General features: G+C 41.7%; 1 protein-coding gene across 8 annotated transcripts in view; it reads right to left on the bottom strand.

Annotated features, from left to right (window-relative positions):
• AMOTL1 (angiomotin like 1) overlaps positions 1-22,724 on the bottom strand; it is a 162,025-nt gene that overhangs the window by 55,788 nt on the left and 83,513 nt on the right. For 7 of the 8 annotated variants that reach the window (XM_059930570.1, XM_059930565.1, XM_059930564.1 and 4 more), the window contains 2 exons: positions 17,897-18,043; positions 12,634-13,561 (listed from right to left, as the gene is read on the bottom strand). In XM_059930570.1, coding sequence (XP_059786553.1) covers positions 12,634-13,502 — 869 coding nt within the window. In that variant the 5' untranslated portion in view covers positions 13,503-13,561; positions 17,897-18,043. Of the gene's footprint in view, positions 1-12,633; positions 13,562-17,896; positions 18,044-19,082; positions 19,222-22,724 lie in introns of those variants that run through there. The other variant, XM_059930568.1, reaches the window with a different exon arrangement.

Below are 22,724 nucleotides of genomic sequence, written 5' to 3' on the forward strand. Positions count from 1 at the left end.
TCGGTTACACATTCAAGAAGCACCGTATTACAATGGACGACGTGCAGCCGGGAGAGCAAACCTCTGTTCCGTGGCTTTGCTACTCAGCCAGCTGGGGCTGGTAGGCTCAAAGGTCTGTACAAGGCAAATCTGGCTGAAGGTAAATGAAGAGGAAAGAATGGTGGGGGAGGGCAGGAAAATGTCACGATCATACCAGTGCTATGAAACAAGCTATCCCCAAGCTTCCAAAGATAACGCTACTGATCGGCCACCGTCAGGATAAACCCTTCCTCATAACGGGGACACAGAGAAAAGGGAAAAAGAGGAGATGGGAACCAACATTTATTGAGAAACTACTTGTGAATAGAATTCTATGCCACAATCGTCTATTTGGGAGCCTACGCCCCCTGTTAGAAAGTGAAGGCAGAGAGCTAGGTTACTTGACATCATGTGTCTCCTGGGACCATCCACCACTTGGCTTATTGTTAAAGGACTTTAGGAGTTAATATGTATAAAGCCAGGCACAAATTAAGCAGTGGACAAATGTTAGCTATTATCACCATTATTGTAATTATTATCATCTGTATCCCAGAGCCTAGCCCTGAGTGTGGCTTTCATGAGCAGTCCAATAATTTTTTTCTGTTATGGTTAACATTTACTGGGCACTTTTTACATACCGGTCACTGTGGTATGCACCACTACATGCATCATCTCATTCTGACCTTTATAACTGCCTTATAAAACAGGCATCATTGTCAAGTCTCTGTATCTAGATGAGAACACAAGGCACAGGATGGTAAGTAACCTGCAAAATGGAACAGAGATAATAGAAACACAAAGGAGATCAAAGCCCAGGCTTTTCAATTTCAGAGTCCTTGTAGTTCACTCTTTCCCTGAACAGACCAGGTGAAAGCAGAGAGGGAAGGCAGCCGCCCTTTGTCCTCTGCTCGCGCGTTCCTGTGGCTCAGTCTGAACCACCACCACATCCATGGCTCACGTCCTAACAACAGCATCAGAGCTTTTCGTAGGCTTGAGCCACCTCGGGCGAAGCATGAAGCCTAGAAACCTTCCCCTGAGTTGTTCTCTTGGACTGTTACTTACCTTCAACATTACTATCTTTCATAGGTCAATGTCCCTTCTACAGAGAGCATTCAACTCACATTTGTTGAGGGTCTATGCCATCTGCCAGGCAGCACATTTCATCACCTTGCTTAATCCTCACACAGACCAAGGCAGGACCACCAACAGGTCCTGCTCCTTTCTCAAGGAACCAAATGAGCTTTGGGACACCACAGAAAGTGACCTCTTCCCACATGCCACTGAACTGACCAGTTATTTGAATACGTCTGAGCAGGGCTGAAAAAGCCTCTTTGCCCCAAGCCCACAGTGATATATTAGAAACAAGAATCAAGGAGCATTTAAAGAGCCACATCTAAGAGACAAAATAGGGGGTCATACTGGGAAGTCATGCAGGCTGGTCTTCCATCGTCAGTGACTTGGACCATGCCAGGCATAGCCTGACCCCAGAATCTACACCCGCTTCTTGCTTCCAAACTTACAACCTTGCCTGAATCACACACCTGACAACCTACCTTCTCTTGAATTTTTAAATACAATACTATTTAATTTTTTATGCATGTGTGTATTATTCTCCCTAATTATTAGCATGCATTTTTTTTTTGAGGGTAGAAAATCATGACTTATACTGAGTTGGTACCCAGTACATTTTTGTCAATTGATTTGGCCCCTGAACCCAAGGGAAAGTTAGGAGACCATATATGCTTGATGCACTTTCAAAGACTGACTCAACCTTCAACATTGTTTTATTAAGGAAGAGACCTCTGGTATTTAGATTTGTTCTGGATAATATAGGCAGAATCTCCAATCAAGACATTGCCAATATAATAACATAGCTCCACGTCACTGCCGTTCTCGTGTACTGAGCAGTCACAAAATGCAGCTCAAAACTGGAGTGACAAGGTTATTTGGACTGGGGAAACAAGGTCATTGGAGACAGCTAATCAACAGTCCATTTGCTTCTCTCTGCATACAATAAGCCTTCATAAATAAGCTTGTTTAAATGTATGTGTTTACATTATACCTGTACTAAATGTGCCATGAATAGCACTTTACATCCACTGTCATTTCATTCTCACAAGCTTGGGCATTCCCTGCTCTCACACCATATATTATTATTCTCACACCATATATTATTATTCTATTTTTAAAGTATGCAAACTAAGGCTCAGAGGATCACAAACCAGAGATCTCAGTCTTTATAAAGCAAAACAATGGGCTATGAACTGGGGGTTGGAACCCGCATACTTCCACCACACCAGGGCTTTTGCCCCATGTTGGTACAGGAGAGCACTGTTCCTTAATATGGGGTCTCTTTTCCCTGCTTCTGCTTCTTTCTAGCCAAGTAACCATGGGCAAGTTTTTAACATCTTCGTCACCTTTAAATGGTGATAGTAACAGTATCTACCTCGAGTTGTTGTGAGAATTAAATGAGATAATGCATATAAAGCACTGCACATAGTGTCTATCATTAGGAAACTATTGATACTTAATAACTGCTAGCCTCTGCTATTATCACACACTGCTAACGGGTGTTAGGAGAAAGGCAAGGGACAAATGCACCCTTGGGTGTCGCTTCCTCTTCAAACACTATGTGTCGAGAATCCCAGTCCCTAACACTAAAGCTTCAACAAGGAATAAAAGCAAATGCTAGCACCATAGAATCTTCCATTTCTGAACTGTTTTCTTGCAATGCGATGCAGAACAAGAGTATAAAGGTGACGCCTGTACACGTCAGGACACTCTCTCTTGAACACAGATTCTCACTTTCTTCTAGACCTGTGCTGTCCAAAATAGTAGCCACAAACCACATGTGGTTACTGAACACCTGAAATGTGACTCATCTGAACTGAGATGTGCAGGAAGTATAAAAGGCACATCAAAATTTGAGGACAGTACAAAAAATGTAAAACATCTCATTAATAGTTTTTTATGTTGATTACCTGTTGAAATCATAATATTTTGCATATAATGGGTTAACTAAACCATGTATCTAAAAATATGTTTTTAAATGGATTAACTAACTGTATGGAGGTTCCTTAAAAAACTACAACTAGAGTTACCATATGATCCAGCAACTCTACTCCTGGGCATATATTTGGAAAAGACACATGCACGCCAATGTTCATAGCAGCACTATTTACAAGAGCCAAAATATGGAAGCAACCTAAGTGTCCACTGACAGATGAATGGATAAAGAAGATGTGGTATATATGCACAATGGAATATTACTCAGCCATAAAAAAGAAAGAAATAATGCCATTTGCAGCAATATGGAGGGACCTAGAGATTATCATACTAAGTGAAGTAAGTCAAAGACAAATATCATATGATATCACTTATAACTGGAATCTTAAAAAATGATACAAATGAACTTATTGACAAAACAGAAATAGACTCACAGACATAGAAAACAAACTTATGGTTACCAAAGCAGAAGGCAGGGAGGGATAAATTAGGAGTTTGGAATTAGCAGATACAAACTACTATATATAAAGTAGGTAAACAACAAGGTCCTACTGTATAGCACAGGGAACTATATTCAATATCCTGTGATAAACCATAATAGAAAAAAATATTTTTAAAGAATGTATATATGTATGTATAACTGAATCACTTTGCTGTACAGCAGAATCTAACACAACATTGTAAATCAACTATACTTCAATCTTTAAAAATGGGTTATCTAAAACATGTTTTTAAATTAATTTCACCTGTTTCTTTTAACTTTTTAAAAATATGGCCACAAGAAAAATTTTAATTAGATATGTGACCCAGATTATACTTCTTTTTTTTTAAGGATGTCAATGTCTTTATTTTTTTTTTAATTTAGCCATTTTATTTTTTTTTAATTTTTATTGGTGTGTACTTGATTTACAGTGTTGTGTTCGTTTCTGCTGGACAGCAAAGTGAATCAGTTATACACTGATTCTTTTAGATTCTTTTCCCATATAGGTCATTACAGAGTATTGAGGAGAGTTCCCTGTGCTACACAGTAGGTCCTTATTGGTTATCAATCTTATATATAGTAGTGTGTATGTGTCAATCCCAATCTCCCAATTTATCCCACCCCTCCTTCCCCTCCTCACATTATATTTCTATTGTTCAGCACTGCTCTAGCCCGCATTGCCTGTACACCAAAAGGCCTCATTTTGGAGACAATTCCAGAAAACAGTGAGCAACAGAACAATTCATGCAAACAGACCAGCAGTCCCCACTCTACTGTCCCCAGATCCCCAAGCATCAATGGTGATCAGCAAGCTATATTCAATATATTAAGCTATATATTTATCTACAATTAGGCCATCATGCTAATACTTAATAAATATGGCTTGTGTGACTGACAAAAACTGTCCAAAACACAACAGGAAAAGAAACATCAATGGATAAACAGATGAAGGATATGATCAAGTAATTCAAAAGAGAAAATGCAAACAGCTAAATACATTTCCCAAAGCAAACTTCTTAGTAGAGAAGTAAAATCAAAACAACTTTTTTCCATTTATCAACATTAACAGTTCAGTTCAATGAATGTTTACTGAGCCTCTAAGCAAAGATTCTTTAAAATTCTCAAGATATGATACATATTAGGATTTCACCTGAGTAAAAAATAATATATAGAAAAACGACTAGAAGGAACTATGACAAAAGGTCAGAATGACTATCTCTAGGTGATGAAATTAGGGATTTTTTTTCACTCTTCATATTTTTCTGTTCTTTATACAATTTCTACAATGAACACGGATGGCTATTCAAAAAAAATTTCACTAAGTAATATATGTTATAGAAAAATTAGAAAATAGAGAAAAATTAGAAAATGAAGATAAGCCAAAAAATGAGAAAAATTAGAAAATAAAGATAAGCCAAAAAAACAGCACTGTTATTCTAATAATCAGAGAAAGTAAACAAAATAAAATAAAAGAATTTTAAAATGAGATGAAAATAACAAAGGGCTTCTTGGCTGTGAAGAGGTTCAAATTTTAAGACTTCTCACTCAATAAAAATACCTCTTATTTACCTAGAGATTTCCAACTTAGAGTATTTTCTTATAATTGTCTAACCCCCAAAGCAACAGTGAACGGAGTATTTAACAACGGTTACGGCTAGATAATGGGACTGCAGGCAATTTCTATTTTCCTTCTTTTTTTTTTAGGGAGTGGAGGAAGTGGGAGTTACCTATATTTCTAGATTTTCTACAATGAACATGTTTCATTTATGTAAGGAAGAAAATCAGTTAGTTTTAGGAAAAATCAGCTGTAACAAGTTGCAGATAAGGAAACTGAGGCTCTGAGAACTTATTCAATTTGCTACAAAGTGGGAGAGCCAGGACTCAAAACCCCTCAAATCTTCTTTTCCCAAACCCACAGCCTTCCCACCTGGATCCCTTTGGTGGTGCAGACACGAGACCCATAAATGTTCAAATTGAGACTAGGGTCTTGGGTAAGCTAATATCAAAATTATTGCTATGCAGGATGCGTATGGATAATCCTCTTGTTTGGAGAAGCCACTCATTTAATGCATTGCTGCTGGAACTGTGTTAGATTTCCTGAGAAAGTAACCTGAACTTGACCCTAGCCTTTTGAAATTCCCACACTGCAGAGTTGCTTCTCACAATAAAGAGGGCATTTTATTTGGCTCATCCAGCCATAATTCAGCTTAAAAATTGTACAAACTCCTAAGCTTTAACGCTGGTATTCAAAACACATGTTTAGCTGGTGGAATTTAAATAACACTCCCTGGCCTCACTTTTCTTAAGAGCAACGCATAGTTGTTAATCCAATAGCCTTGGGTCTAGCTCACATTTTGATGCCACAGAGCAATTCATTTTCATAACTGTCTAAACTGCAAATCAGCACTTTGGAAACACACTTACTCCAAAAATCCTCCTTAGTCCTCCAGCCGTTTCCAACTCAGAGTAAGACGGGACCATCCAACATTCTTTCTTGTACTACAGCACATTCCAGACCTCATGCCCACCCAGAGTAAGACCTGTTCTTTAGACCGTATCTTTATGCTTGTTCACATTGTAACCTGCATTCTGGCTGCGCTGTTGGATCGATGTGGGTTCTTGGGGAGAGGCTTTCTCTCTCTCTTTAATTCGCCACATGTGCCCCAGGGCTGTGTCCTCTTTGCTCCCTCCCTCCTCCCTGCACTGTCTTTTGACATGTTCCCAGAGATCGAGTCAGGAACTTTGACTCTATGCTAAATAAAACCACACCAGGAGGTTTATCTAGGGGAAAATGTACAAGGCATTTTTTAAAGGAAAACATGAGCGATTTGGGGGACCAGTCACACTATAGGGTCCCTCCATTAGTGCAGGAAACCGCGAGCCCCTTGCACTGATGGGAAGGATGGTGGTGGTGATGCTGGCTTGTGAAGAGAAGGAGCAAATGTGCTCTGTGGAAGGGAATCCACGGCATCGCTGGCTCTGACGTCATCTTGTAAGAAGATGCTCGTATCAGCCCAGGACAGAAGGGCTGGGTCAAACGCCACCACTCCTTGCTTTTATAGTATCTATCTACACACCAAGAAACAAATGAATACATTCATAGATGAATAAACTATCAATAAACAGTTATCACTCTGCCCTCTGCTTCTGGGAAGCTAGTAAATCAAACCCCATATGCTGAAAGGCAAGATTCAGCCAAGATAAAGGGCAGAAAAGGTAATGGACGGGCAGAAAGAGAGTGCCTTTCATTGACAGAAGTCATTTTTAGTCTTTTTCATAAAAATCACTAAAAGAGTAACTTATCATCTTCCATAACGGAAACATTCTGCTAAACACAGGCTAAAGCAAACAACTCCATATACTGCTGGTATACTGCTTCAAAGTCCCCGACCTCCAAATGAAAGCAAAGCAAAGACAGCCGAAGCTCACAACCTACAGCTGTCAGCAAGGTTCAGTGAGCTCCTAAGTCTTCCGAGGTATCTGGAGAGAAAGGGGATCCTGGTCCTCCTGAAAAAAAACAGGGGGGCAGAACACAGGCTGGACATCAGGTGTGACATATAAATCTGATTAGAAATTCACCGGCTAAGTGACGCCAAATAAAACCGGAAATCTTTGGCAGTGGTTGAGTGTTTACACTCATGGGAGAGGCACTGTGGGGCAGAGAGGTCCAGGGCTGCACCTCGGCTCCCGCACTTCCAATCTGGTGCCCGTGACGAAGTTACTTTAACCTCTCTCTCTCAGCCTAAGTTTTTATCAGATCATAAACCCCCATATCATAACATGGGGATATTCAGAGTATTCATCCCTGAGAACTGTTGTGAAGATGGGGGGGGATGACCCACACCGTGCCTGGCAGACCGCAGGCACTCAGAAGCCTGTGCTACCACCGCCTCTGTTCCATTGTTACCTGAGAAGGGTGGAGATGGAGTTCCAGAAACTGGAAAATCAGAGCAAGTATTAGAGAAAACAGGTTTTAGTTTCTTCTGAAGCCATGAAAATATACGGATCATATGAACACAAAAATACCGAGGGCCAATTTTCAAAATCAAATCAATCTAACTAGTCAAATACACGCCCCCCACCCAAATTAACCAAGCTAATAATTGCAAATGAAAATTAAAAATTAACACAATTTGCCTATTACATTAGCAATGTTTTTGTAATTATAATGACTAATGTTGGTCATAGGGCAGTGAAACAGGCACTATAATGTTTTCGTAAAGTTATCTGGTATCAGAAGTCATTAAATATTTAACTAAAATGTACCCAATAATTTCATTTCTAAATAATGATGCCTAAAGAAGTAAACCAAAATATGGAAAATGAGATGTGCATGATGATGGTCTCTATACTATTTATAGAGAAAAAGATGTAAATGATATTTTATGAAATATTATGCAGCGATAGAAAGGATGGTTACGAAAACAAACATTGTAGAAAAAGACTTGTAATACAATACTATCTAAAAAGAGCTAAGATACTAAATGGAATATAATCTATGATTACAACATGTGAAAAAGTTAATTTGTACAGGAAAAATGTTAACAGTGGTTGTATTAAGGAAGTAGGATACTTTAATTTTTTAGCATCTTTAGTTTCCACTTTTGGAAATATGGACAGATTTCTTTGGAAAACAAACATACATTTGACAAATGTGCTCCAAACTGCTTTGATGAAAATCAGATCATCCACTGGTATTCATTCGTGCATTCACTTCCATTAACGGTACAGACTGCGTAAGCCAAGTCACAACTCTTAGAAGTGCTCTGTTTCCACAAAATGTGTCAGAGTTAATATCAAAATTCTTCCTTTTATTTATTTTTTTTAAAGCCTAATTCTCCATAGAACAACTTGTCCAATTCTCACCTTGTCCTTATTTATATCCATTTCCACTTTCAGGTTGAAGGAAACGGAAGATGGGGCAGGAACAAAACCAGAGTCGTCTCTATCCATGGCCGTTCATGGTCCCTGGAGGTCCCCACCAGCCACCTCAGTAGGGCCAGGTCGCCCTAGTCCCTCCATCTCCCCAGCCTCACTAGCACACTCACGAAGAAGGCCAAGGTGTGCAAGTCAAGCACACCTTGACTGGTGGTCTCTCCATGGGGTTTCCCACAAAAGGAGCCCATAACCCACCACATCTCCCATCGTTAGCAGATCAGAGCAGGTGAGAGAATTTGTAAGCTATGGTGACTCAGTAATGAAGGCAAAAGAACTCCAAGTTCTTCCTCATCTTATCTTAAGCTCTATGCTCTTTGGACCTTTCCACCTCTAGGCAAAAAGAACTGAAGTCTCGACAGCCCGATGGGTTGGATCAGAACACTGAACATTCACAACATACTGAGGCCATTTTTGCAGCACGCGGCCCGGACGTACACCCAGTAATCTCAGTCAGAGGCCTCTCTGACTCAGAGGAGTCTACTATGATGTATTGACCCGACAGCCTGCAGCTTCCCAAACCATCACTATTAATGACAAACTGATAACCCGTTAAGCATAAGGGAATGTGTCAGTGAAAATAAAAGGAGCCCTGCTCTTCTCGTGGGTCAAAGATAACTTGAACATCACACACTGCTGAACTTCAGATCCAACCCTTGGAGCTCAGGCCACATTGAAGGTGTCTGAAGCAGGGCTGGTGTGGACGCAACTCTGTTTACCCTGTCTGCCAAAGGCTGCACTGCTGGAGTCATGCTGGCTAGGCGTGGCCAGGCTCACAAAGGCGCCTTGTAGCTCTGCGGCCCAGCCTCAGTGGCCTGTCTGTTACGTCTTCTGGGACATTTTGATGTGTCATGTGGACCCAGCTGTCAAGCCTGGCAGTCAGGTCAAATCCTTCATACATTTCTTCTTCTTTTTGATGTCATAACTTTGAGACAAATGACACCGCCCACCAATAACTGGGTAGCCCTCTAGGAAGAGCTTCCCTCCTCCCCTTACCGTGTCTCCCACTCACAGCACATCTACTGCCAAATGACAAAAAGCAAAATGATCCACTTTATGCATGGCCATTTAACAAAGAATAAAGCCAAGCAGACGGAAGGAGACTTCGTCTGGGGATATTTTCACTTTCTATCAGCCTCTAGAGGCTGACTTAAACAAATGTGAGCTACCACAAACCAAACTCTGATATGATTCTGGGATAAACATCATGGGTTATTTAACTCTGACAAATCAATGTTCTAAAAACCAGAGATTTGAAGATTTATTTTTCTTCTTCAAACCTGATAGTTTTTAAGTTTAGATTTCTCCCTGGCTTAAGGAACCATAAAAGGGTAAGAATAAGAGCCCTCCCAGGCCCCATCTTGATTCCCCAGTGGGGTCGACTGTGCCCACTGAGTTCTGCTGCCTGTCAGGGGCCTAAAGGTTGGTATAGTGCTTCACAGCTGCCATCCCCCACCGAATGCAGGGAAACGTGTCAGCAGCTGGGAAGTAAGTGGCAGGTCGATCAGCCAGCTCACTCTCTCTGCCAAGGCCCAGTCACTCCCTTTTTGCAAGATGTACAGCCAAAGTATGCCCTGCACACTGCCATTGGGGTGGCACGGGGAAATCTCAGCTCATTTGATTTAGAAACAGATGAATAAAGCCTTTGGTGAGAATGAAGACATATCCATGATAAGCAGTGGCCACTTGTCTTCTCTTCCCATGCTCCACGCTCTCCCTGAGCAGAGCAAGCTCAGAAACATCTAAATGCTGGCGATTCCCAAATGTGTATCTCCAGACCCAGTTTCCCTCCTGAGAGTTTGTTTTCCAATTGCCTTATTTCCAGCTGCCCTATTATTCCTCAACGTCCACAGCTAATCAATCATTAAATGATGTCAATTCTATTTCTCTTAGCATATAAGGCTCCCCTATACCTATGGCCTCAAACCTAGGCCAACCTCACCAAATTTTATCTGGACAATTGACCCGGTCCCTGAGGCCCTCCTGGCCTCCAGTATCCCCTTCCTCTAATTCATCCTTCACTGCCATTGAAGTCAGCCTAGTAAACATCAACATAGTATCTACTGAAAAATACTCGTTCTCCTAATTGTTTATGGGTAAATTCTGAACTCTTTAGTATGGCACTCAAAGACCTTCACCAACTGGTCTCAACTTCCCTGTCCAAACACATCTTCTGCTACTTTTTACCCCACCAGTGCTCTGCATTATTGCAGCTCATGCCAGACAAAACCTCCAAAGCTTTTTGTCTGAAGAAATGGCATCTCCCCTGCATAGTACCTACTGCTACTTCACCTCTACCCCACAACTCTTATTTATCCTTCAAGACCCAACTCAAATGTCACCTCTTCTGTGAAGCTCTCCCTAAGCCCTACAGCTGTGAGTCACACTACCCTCTCTGGTGCCCTAATGCTCTCTGCATATTTCTATCCTAAAACAGCACACTGCACCACGAGGATCTGTTAAGATGCTGGTTTCCCCCAAGACGATGCTGGAAGGACCTTGAGGGTAGGAACCATATCTTTATCTCTGGACCAAGTACAGAGTTGCACAGAGTACACACTTGGTAAGTGTTGTTGAATCCATCAATCAGATGTAGGAGGAATTAAGGCAATGGAGGAATCAGGTTTTGACAGTCAGGATACTTGAGCCTTGCTCCAGCTGCCTCAGAGTCGAGTACTGTGGGAATTTAGTTTCTCATCTGTTGAATACGGGGGTGGGGCTATATGATTTCTATGGTCCCTTTAACTCCTCTGTTCTAGAATTCAGACTACATTTTCCTTTAAAATCTACAATGAAGAAAGACTCTATAAAACCCCATGGTAATAATATGTTCCAGGAGTTTGGACACGCTCCACAGAGCCAGCCAGGAAAATTGCAGCTCTGCCAGGCCACTGGGCTGAGCTCCCAAGGACGGCCAGCAATGGAGGCTCCTCCCCTAAACTCATAAATCCCCAACTGCCTTCTGTTACATTTGGAGAAAATACCCAATTGCCCTCTTTTCTGTTTCACTCTGCATATTTTGGCCAAAATGCTGCTTATTAAATATTATGCACAAGAAAAAAAACGACGATAAAAACCTAACACGCCATGAAAATAATGAGTGCTAAAAACATGAATTAAACCACTAGGCTTACTATGGAAGACAGTATGGAGGTTTCTCAAAAAACTAAAAATAGAACTACCATAGGAACCAGCAATTCCACTCCTGGGTATACATGCGAAAAAAACAAAAAACTAATTTGAAAAGATACACGCACCCCAATGTTCACAGCAGCATTATTTACAATTGCCAAGATATGGAAGCAACACAAGTATCCATCAGCTGATCAATGGATAAAGATGTGGCATATATATACAATGGAATATTACTCAGCCATAAAAGAAGAATGAAATAGGGGCTGCCCTGGTGGCACAGTGGTTGGGAATCTGCCTGCCAATGCAGGGGACACGGGTTCGAGCCCTGGTCCAGGAAGATCCCACATGCCGCGGAGCAACTAAGCCCATGAGCCACAACTACTGAGCCCTCGTGCCACAACTACTGAAGCCCGTGCACCTAGAGCCCGTGCTCCACAACAAGAGAGAAGCCACCACAATGAGAAGCCCGTGCACCGCAACAAAGAGTAGCCCCCGCTCGCCGCAACTAGAGAAAGCCCACGTGCAGCAACGAAAACCCAATACAGTCAAAAATAAATATAAGTAAATAAATAAATAAAGTTATTAAAAAAAAAACAAGAATGAAATAATGCCATTTGCAGCAACACGGATGGACCGAGAGATTATCATAATAAGTGAAGTAAGTCAGGCAGGGAAAGACAAATACTGTCTGTTATCACTTACATGTAGAATCTAAAAAATACAACAAACTAGTGAATACAAGAAAAAAGAAGCAGACTCACAGGTATAAAGAACAAACTAGTGGTTACCAGTGAGGAGAGGGAAGGGGGGAGGGAAAATGTAGGGGCAGGAGATTAAGAGGTACACACTATTAGGTATAAAATAAGCTACAAGGATATATTGTACAACATGGGGAATACAGCCAATATTTAATAATAACTATAAATGAAGTATAACCTTTAAAAATGGTGACTCACTATACCGTACACCTATAACATATAATATACATCAACTATACTTCAATCAAAAAAAATTTTTTTTAATTTAAAAAAAAAAAAACTTCTAGGCTTGATAATCACCTCGTTACCCCATACTCTGGGGGTGGCTGGTACCTCAGGACGGCCACTTCTGTCCTCGCAGGCTGGGGAGCAGGGTAAGGCTTGACCATCTCGTGGAGCATCCCCGGGTGCTGGTCACTGTAGAAAAGTCCATGCTCCTGGGTCTTGCCCACCGGGGACATCATTTGCTTGGTCTTGAAGGGGTACTCGGGTGGAGGACCTCGGGGGTCCAGCACTTTAGCTGCAGGCTGGGCTGGGGAGGGCCCCCCGCCCGCCTTGAACCCCTTTCCGGTCCCTGGGCCAGGGAGGTGTTGCTTTGCCCCGTTCCTCTCCAACGACAGCTGCATGATCCTCTCACTGAGAGAGCGGACGTGGCCCTGCTTGAGTTCCTTCAGCGCCTCGTCCTTGTGCGCCTGCCCGCTGTTGGCGCGGTTCACCGTGGGCCTGCCCTCAGTCCGCGCCTTCTGACTGGCGCCCCCGGCCATGTAGTAGCCGTGACCCACGGCCCCCTGCTGCTGCTGCGGTGGCGGCGGCTGCTGCCCCCGGAAGAACTGGGACTGCGCCTTGGCCTCCTCATACGTGGGCAGCTCCTCGCTGTTCTGCTGAGGCTGCGTGGACCGCACCTGTTTCTCCATCACCGCGTTGTCCACCTGGTGTTCCTGACCCTGCGGTTCCTGGCGTGCCGACTGGTAGACCATTTGTGGGTCTTCTTGAGTGAGGTTTTCCGTGGAAGAAAAGTTGTTGGTGGGGTGGGCTGGTCCTGCACTCCCTGTGGCCTGGTGCTGAATGGCCAGCAAGTTCATGTTCTCGGTCGGGGTACCATAGCGCAGTTGCTCCTGGATCAGCCGCTGTAACACTGTTCCAGCTGCCGCATCCTCGGAACCTCTCATTTCCACCTCTGAGATCCTCGGGAAGTTCGGCGGGTGGAAGTTACAAAGAGGATCCTCAACTAGAAGGTAAACATGGGAAAAAGATGTCAGGCTGTTCCACGCAGATATAGGTCTGGACGTACATGGTGAATAACGAACTTTCTAATGACAGAGGCATTTAAAGGTTTCCAATACACTGTCACTCCCATTTACCCTACAGTTTCTCATGGAAGCATCTCTCCAAATCAAAGTGTCTCTACTACTCTCCCTTCCCTTGCCTACTGTTTCCTCCTAGACCTTACTCGGGCCTTCAAGCCCTCCCTTTCCTTTAAGCTCCCCACCGACCCCTTCTCTTCATCATATAAACAGGTCAAGTCTTTTCCGTCTTAAAAAAAAAAGAAAATAAACAAGCAAAACTCAGAACCAAACAAAAAGAAACCATCTTTTCATGGCTCTACATAAACCTCTAAGTGCCACCCTGCATCTCTCCTCCCCTTCTAATCGTCCTCAGAAAGCAATCGATACTTGCCATCTCCACTTTCCGAACGCGCCGTCCACTGCCCTCCCTACTGCTCTGATTAGTAATCATTCCCAGGGAGAACTTTCCAGCCTAACCTTTCTGAAGCATTTAGCATGTTGATCACCCACTTCTTGAAATGCTCTCCTCACTCAGCATCCAGGCCACCCCCTCTCGTGGTTCGGGATCCTGCTGCTTTCTGTACACTCCATCTCTGGCTCCTTTTTCTCCACCTGCCCCTTAAATTCTTTCCCACAGCTCTGCCCTGAGCACTCACCCATCCTCACTTCGACAGATTCTCATCTCATCCACCGCTCGTCTGAACCTACTGACCCATGGCCCACCCATTCACAACCACCAGCCGATGGCCCACAGCTCCTCCAAACTCAACGTGTCTTCCTCAGCCCATCCAAACAAACCCTGTGTCCCTGCCTCGTCTACTCTTTGCCAAGCCAGAAACCTGAGAGTTTTCCAAAATTCCTTCCTCTCCCTTACCCCCAACGTTTGGTCAGCGCCTGCCTGTCAATTCTACCTCCGAAATGAAACATCTCTCCCAACTCTCCCCTTTATTCCCCTGCCAGTCTCCAAGTTCATTATCAATTACCACAGTACAACCACAAAAACCATTTTTAAGGAGCATATGATGTGCCAGGTATTGTACTAAGTTCCCTCCTTTATTTAGTTTAGTCCACATATAATCGCATGAGGCAGGTATTAATTCCCCCAGCTTACAGATAAGGAGAGAGGTTTAGAGAAGGTAAATCACCAAGGTCGCAGAGGTAGGAAGAGACAGATCCAGGATCCGACTCATTCCACAACGAAATCTGTGTTCATTCCGCATGACAAGCCCGTGGAGCCCCATACCCAAACCATTCCAACAGCCACCTCTTCTATTTCTCTGACACTAGTCTCTTTCCCACTTCCAAACCCACCCCCTCAGACTCCAACTTATCTTCCCCACTGCCCTAAGATTGTTCAAACCGGAAAACTTAATCATATCACTCCTCTGCACAAAATTCCTCAACAAGTAATTATAGGATGAAACCGACACTCCATCACAGGGTGTAGCAGGCATTGCTTTATCCATCCAGCAACATTTCATGCCATCACTGGCCCCCTCACCGGCAACCCCTTGGAGTTCAAGTTCCAGCAATACCCTAAGAAGTTCCCAGACATGCGAGCTCTCTCTGGCCTCCAGGACTTTGCTCCCATTCATCCCTCTGCCTAGAAAGATGCATCTCACCACACCCTTCTTGGGAAATTCCTAGACACGCTTTGAGTGATGGCTCCAAAGCTATCTTCTAAGTAAAACCTTGCCTGCTGTAGCCCAGCAGGCTTGAGCCCTCCTTCTCCAATGTCCGGGCTCCATTATTATACCTCCCTTAGAGCAATCGTCACAATAGATGGCAATTACTTATGTACACAGACTCTAAACTCCTTAAAAGCAAAGATCGTGCCTCCTCACCTGGGTATCCCTAGCACACAACTCAGTGCCTGCATGTAATGGGGGTCAAACGTGTAACCAGTAAAAGAATATCTGAGCACCATGAAATATATAATTTACCCCATTTCACAATAGTACTAAGAAGTAGTGTATTGAGGATATTTATAGTGTTAGGATAGTAAAAATTCTACTACTTACTACTGGCAAGACTTTGAGCAAATCACTTGCTCTCTTAGAGCTCAACATCCTCCCCTGCCAATAGAGGGAGCTGAGCTAGCCCCTTAGAGATAAGCAGCCTTCACTCTTACAATTCCATGCAGTGATGGTTCTTTGTTTTTACATATGCACAGGACACATCATTTTCCCCCAAACTGTCTTTCTTCCCCAAGGTTGCCTTTTTTTTTTTTCTATGAATGGCATCCTCATCAGAGTCAACCAGACAGAAATTTCAGATTCAATTTTGATCCTTTTGTCTCCTTTGCTCCCTACATTTAATCAAGTGCCAAGCACTTTTCAGTCCACAGTGAAATGAGAAAAAATGAAGGTGGTGTGATAAGTGAAATGAGAAAAAATGAAGGTGATGTGATATGCTTAACAAGACATAGAAATACACATATACATGTGTATATACCTAGCTGTATGTCATTGGGTTTATTGTCTTCTTTTGGCAAGGGATTCTGTCAAGGATTACATCCCTCTTACACTTTTCAGTATTAAAATATGAGAAAAGGCGACCGTAGATGACATTTTGAGTGTCTCTGTAACAGCAAAGACTGCAGCCCCAGCTTCCATGCCCTCAGCTACTCCCCGGGTTCCAGCTCCCTAACTAGCTGTCTAAATGTCCTGAGCAGCCTAATATCTCTTGCCTCTGGCCTCTTCTCCTTTTGATCAACACTGTATTTATCTGTATTTGTCTACTAGAATTCAAGCACCAGAGAATAGAGAGTTTTATCTGTTACGTTCACATGCTGTATACCCAGTGCCTAGAATACTACCCCAATATACAGAAGGCATTCAGGAAAGAATTGTGGGGGGCAGGGATAAATGAGAAGTTTGGGATTAACATATACACACTACTATACATGAAAGCGATAAACAACGAGGACCTACTGTATAGCACAGGGAACTATATTCAGTATCTTGTAATAACCTATTATGGAAAAGAATCTGAAAAAGAATAGATATATAGATAGATAGATAGATATACATATAACTGAATCACTTTGCTGTACACCTGAAACTAACATAGCATTGTAAACTAACCATACTTCAATTAAAAAAATGGTTAAAAAAAAAAATAAGAGAAAAAATAATTGCCAAATAAAGAACTTTACAGACTGGTTCCTGAAGCTCAACTCTGATCGACCCCAAAATCACACCTCTGTGACCTCAGGCAAATTACTTGGCTTCTCTGAACCTCTCTGCTCTGTATAATGGTCAGGCTTCATATCTGCCTCACAGGACAGCATGTGGAGTGAATTCAAACTTATTCCTCACCTTCAGAGAAGGTGTACAGTAACTGAGATATAAACCAGAAGTTCAACAACAAAAATTTTTAAACAACAAAAACAGATCATTGAAAGTCCACACAAAATGAATTGCCAAATAATTGTAATAAGTGATGAACAACCCTGGGAAAGCGATTAACAGTGTGGGTTGAGTTGAGCCATCACTCACTCTACAAATACCAACTGCCAACCTGTTATATTCAGGCATTCTGATAGGTGCTGGGGTTAGGAGAGTAAAGTGGACAGTCCTTACCTTCAGGGCTTAATGAAACAAGCAAATTCAAATAAAAATCAACATTTTAAAATAAAATGAATAAAAATTCAAATAAAAATATATATCCAAAGGAAAAAGATTTTTTTGGATGAATAATAAAAGGAATCGTGTCTCATCAAGCATGAAAACTACTGAATTTCCTTTTCATAAGCACATTTGGCAAGAACCCTGAGATCTTCTTTAAAGTGGTTTTGAAGCTTCCTTTTCATGGTTTAACCAATCTCATAAACCCTCAAAAATAGGCAGAAAGTTTTTACAAAGGAAGCAGTTCCTTCCCGACTATAGTTTTGAATTTCTCTGAATTTCTGAATCATTTGCAAAAAGAGGTAAAAATGAAAGCAGAGAAGAAAAAAAGGAATGACAGATTCTGGGAAAGAATACAAAAGAATATTTAGGAATTAGAAGAAAATTAGGGCATAAATGGTATAATTCTGAAGTTCCTATAGGAACTCTGTTGAGAGGGTCAAATATTATAGTAAAACAGTCTATTAAAACCTTGTTAATGTTTACCAAACATTAAAAATAAGGCACCTACCAATACAGAGACAACCAATAATCCAATATGCTGATATTTAAAACAAGGATAGAGAAAAAAATTACGCAAAAGAGCGAAAAATGAGAAACATGAGATTGTTCTGCTTTTCCAACACAAGTGCCAATAAAAGAACTTACCAACTTTTTCCCTGATGCTACTGTTTGCCTCCACCGTCAAAGATGCTTCATGCCTCCCAGAATAGAGCTGAAAGTCTGGGAAAAAGTAGTTGGGGTCTTCCAGAATCTGGATGGGACTACTGGGGCTGTAACAGGCAGGAGGGGGACCTGGGGGCAGAAAGCAAAGTGCATATTAGTGCCAGTGAAGTCCTCCTCTCCCTCTTTGCCGTGTGACTCACACTAGCTGTTCTCCCACACACATTTCCACTGGCAGTGGCAGCTCTGTCTTTTCGATTCATAAAATTCCAAAGTTACTATTCAGCATCATCACAAGTCTAGCCACCCACCAAAATGACCCATGAGGTCACAATAACAATTTTCAAGACACGCTGAGCAAAGGCAGGGACCCTTTCTCACAACCTACTTCCACGGGCAGCAGCAGAAACACTGGCAGAAATCAAGTCCCCTGAGGAACTGGACAAGTCACTAAGTTTGGAAAGGTCAAGGTGGGGGAAAAGAGGGAGGCAGGGAGGCCAGAAAAGGAAAACTAAAAGGGGAAGGGCAGCTGTCTCTTGGAATGTATGAAAGATGCAGAGAGGGGTGGTCATTTTGCCAGACCACGTGTTAGCAATGGCCTGTCCCAACCCAGGACAGAGCGCTCAGCCCCACTCTGAGAGTTCTGGAGCCCTGTGTGGCAGTGTGAGCCCGGGTCATGGGTTCTGGCCCTCTGCCAGGCACCGGCCTTTCAGCTCCTCTGTATCTGCTTCACACTCAAAGCAGAGTGTGCTTCCTGTTTCAATTAAACGTGACACTGTGTTCAATTCTACAGTCACTGAACATGAGATACCATGACAGCGACACCGATCTGGCATCTACAATATCGTGGGAACACCCAGCGGGATGGGTCTGGGCTGTCTTTCCTCTCTGCACTAGTTTCTCTGCGTGGGCACCAAGTTAAAGGCTCTTTCTGGGAAAAGTAACTTAGTTTACTCTGGGGAAAGAGTCAGGCTATTTTTTTTTAAATTAAAATCCTTGCCCCCAAGGATTCCTCAATATACGCAAATCAATCAATGTGATACACCATATTAACAAATTGAAGAGTAAAAACCATATGATCATCTCAATAGATGCAGAAACAGCTTTTGACAAAATTCAGCACCCATTTATGATAAAAACTCTACAGAAAGTGGGCAGAGAGGGAACCTACCTCAACATAAAAAAGGTCATATACGACAAACCCACAGCAAACATCATTCTCAATGGTGAAAAACTGAAGCATTTCTTCTAAGATCAGGAACAAGACAAGGATGTCCACTCTCACCACTATTATTCAACGTAGTTTTGGAAGTCCTAGCCACAGCAATTAGAGAAGAAAAAGAAATGAAAGGAATACAAATTGGAAAAGAAGAAGGAAAACTGTCACTGTTTGCAGATGACATGATACTATACATAGAGAATACTACAGATGCCACCAGAAAACTACTAGAGCTAATCAATGGATTTGGTAAAGTTGCAGGATACAAAATTAATGCACAGAAATCTCTTGCATTCCTATACACTACCAATGAAAGACCAGAAAGAGAAATTAAGGAAACAATCCCATTCACCATTGCAACAAAAAGAATAAAATACCTAGGAATAAACCTACCTAAGGAGGTAAAACACCTGTATGCAGAAAACTATAAGACACTGATGAAAGAAATCAAAGATGACACAAACAGATGGAGAGATATACCATGTTCTTTGATTGGAAGAATCAATATTGTGAAAATGACTATACTACCCAAAGCAAACTACAGATTCAATGCAATCCCTATCAAATTACCAGTGGCATTTTTTACATAACTAGAACAAAAAATCTTAAAATTTGTATGGAGACACAAAAGACCCCGAATAGCCAAAGCAGTCTTGAGGGAAGAAAACGGAGCTGGAGGAATCAGACTCGCTGACTTCAGACTATACTACAAAGCTACAGTAATCAAGACAATATGGTACTGGCACAAAAACAGAAATATAGATCAAAGGAACAAGACAGAAAGCCCAGAGACAAACCCATGCACCTATGGTCAACTAATCTATGACAAAGGAGGCAAGGATATACAACGGAGAAAAGACAGTCTCTTCAATAAGTGGTGCTGGGAAAACTGGACAGCTACATGTAAAAAATGAAAGTAGAACACTCCCTAACACCATACACAAAAATAAGCTCAAAATGGATTAGAGACCTAAATGTCAGGCCAGACACTATAAACCTCTTAGAGGAAAACAGGAAGAACACTCTTTGACGTAAATCACAGCAAAATCTTTTTTGATCCACCTCCTAGAGTAATGGAAATAAAAACAAAAATAAACAAATGGGACCTAATGAAACTTAAAAGCTTTTGCAAAGCAAAGGAAACTACAAACAAGACAAAAAGCAACCCTCAGAATTGGAGAAAATATTTGCAAATGAATTAACCAACAAAGGATTAATCTCAAAAATATATAAACAGCTCATGCAGCTCAATATTAAAAAAACAAACAACCCAATCCAAAAATGGGCAGAAGACTTAAACAGACATTTCACTAAAGAAGATATACAGATGGCTAAGAAGCACATGAAAAGCTGCTCAACATCACTACTTATTAGAGAAATGCAAATCAAAACTACAATGAGGTATCACCTCACACCAGTTAGAATGGGCATCATCAGAAAATCTACAAACAACAAATGCTGGAGAGGGTGTGGAAAAAATGGAACTCTCTTGCACTGTTGGTGGGAATGTAATTCAGCCACTATGGAGAACAGTATGGGGATTCCTTAAAAAACTAAAAATAGAATTACCATATGACCCAGCAATCCCTCTACTGGGCATATACCCAGAGAAAACCATAATTCAAAAAGGCACATGCACCCCAGTGTTCATTGCAGCACTATTTACAATAGCCAGGTCATGGAAGCAACCTAAATGCCCATCGACAGACGAATGGATAAAGAAGATGTGGTGCATATATACAATGGAATATTACTCAGTCATAAAAAGGAACGAAATTGGGTCATTTGTAGAGACACGGATGGATCTAGAGACTGTCATACAGAGTGAAGTAAGTCAGAAAGAGAAAAACAAATATTGTATATTAACGCATATATGTGGAATCTAGAAAAATGGTACAGATGAACCAATTTGCAGGGCAGAAATAGAGACACAGATGTAGAGAACAAACGTATGGACACCAAGGGGGGAAAGCAGCAGGGGGTGGGGCTAGTGGTGTGATGAATTGGGAGATTGGGATTGACATGTATACACTGATATGTATAAAGTAGACAAGTAATAAGAAACTGCTGTATAAAAAAATAAATAAAATTCAAAAATTTGAAAAAAAATAAAAGGCCTTTTCTATTAAAAACTATATATGTACATATATATAGATATATATATATATGGTAGCTAAACATGAATATCAATTAGATTAGTTACAAATACAAGGAAAAACAATTTAGAGAGTTAATGGCTAAGGACATCTTAGTGCCTTTTCCGTTAATGTGTAACTATAATGGATCATTGTATAGTTTGTCCTGGTCTTCTCCTCATCACGTGTGGAATTAATCCATATCAAAACTTTCTTGTACCCAAACCTGAAGGTTTGTCCACAGCTGTCCAGGTGTGTCTAAAGTTTACCTCGACAGCTTCTCTTCCATCCTGGATATCCTTTCCCTAGCATTCTGGACAATGAGCCCTCCCCTCTGATTCTCCACTGTTGGTGGAGATAAGATAGATGGTACAAAGCATGCCAAGAGACTTCACAGGGTGGCGGCACCTCATTGGGTCATCAGAATCCAAATTTTGCCAATTCATTAATTTACCATGAGAAACACAACTGCCAGAGGGAACGGTCTCTTATGCTCTCCAGGCCAGCTAGCACATTTACTGTTTTGACATTTCCACAAGAAGCCAAATTACAACTTGGAAGTTGCATGGTGAGCAAGAAATCCCAGTAAGGGAGGTAGATGCATGCTCAAATGATGGATGCCACTAGGTAGAGTTGTCTGATGCCTCCATATCCCTCAAAGGAATTTTCCCACCCAGACACCCAAGCAGCACCCATTTCACAGTGGCAATTTACCCGAGTTGTAGACAAAGCTTTTAGGGAAAATATTATCTGAGATGCTTGTTGTTACTGACCGTGGAACCCGAAAAGGAGTGGGCAGTACCAAGCCTCAGAATTAAATCTGATTACTTTGGTCTATAGTTCCAACAGGAATTGTTTCAACATTTAGTCAACGTGTGCCTGGCATGTTCTAAGTGCCAGGCGCCATGCTATAGCGATAAACAAGACAAGAACTCTGCCGTCAGGAGTCTCAGAATTCAGTAGGAAGCAGACATGTTGGCTGGCAGTTACGATGCAGGGTAGCGTTGGCTGTAACAAAGGCTTGTTCTATATACAGTGGGAGCTCAGGACAAAGGGCCTAACCCTGCCTAAAGGTCAAGAAAACCTGCACAGAGGCCAAGGAGCTTAAGCTGATCCTACTTCAGTATCTGATTTTCACAATGAAAGAAAATGCACTTTTATGATTATATATTACCAATAATACAATCATATAGAGAACTGCTGTTAGTCTTATGGTATGTTTCTGTTTAATTTTATACATTAAGATTTGTACATACAAATTTGGAATCACACAGTGTCATGCTGCTGTCACTTAGCATGATAACATGAGTTGTTCTCCTGCGATGTAATAAAAATACATTAAAAAAAAAAATCCTTGCCCCAGAGATAATTCCATTAGAAGAAAAATCATGTTTTTCAGCCATCACTTCAAACAGGTCATTTGCAATTCTTGCTAGGATTGTTATCTACCCATTTCCCA

The sequence above is a fragment of the Balaenoptera ricei genome, chromosome 8 (assembly GCF_028023285.1).
Source record: "Balaenoptera ricei isolate mBalRic1 chromosome 8, mBalRic1.hap2, whole genome shotgun sequence".
NCBI classification, from domain to species: Eukaryota; Metazoa; Chordata; class Mammalia; order Artiodactyla; family Balaenopteridae; genus Balaenoptera; species Balaenoptera ricei.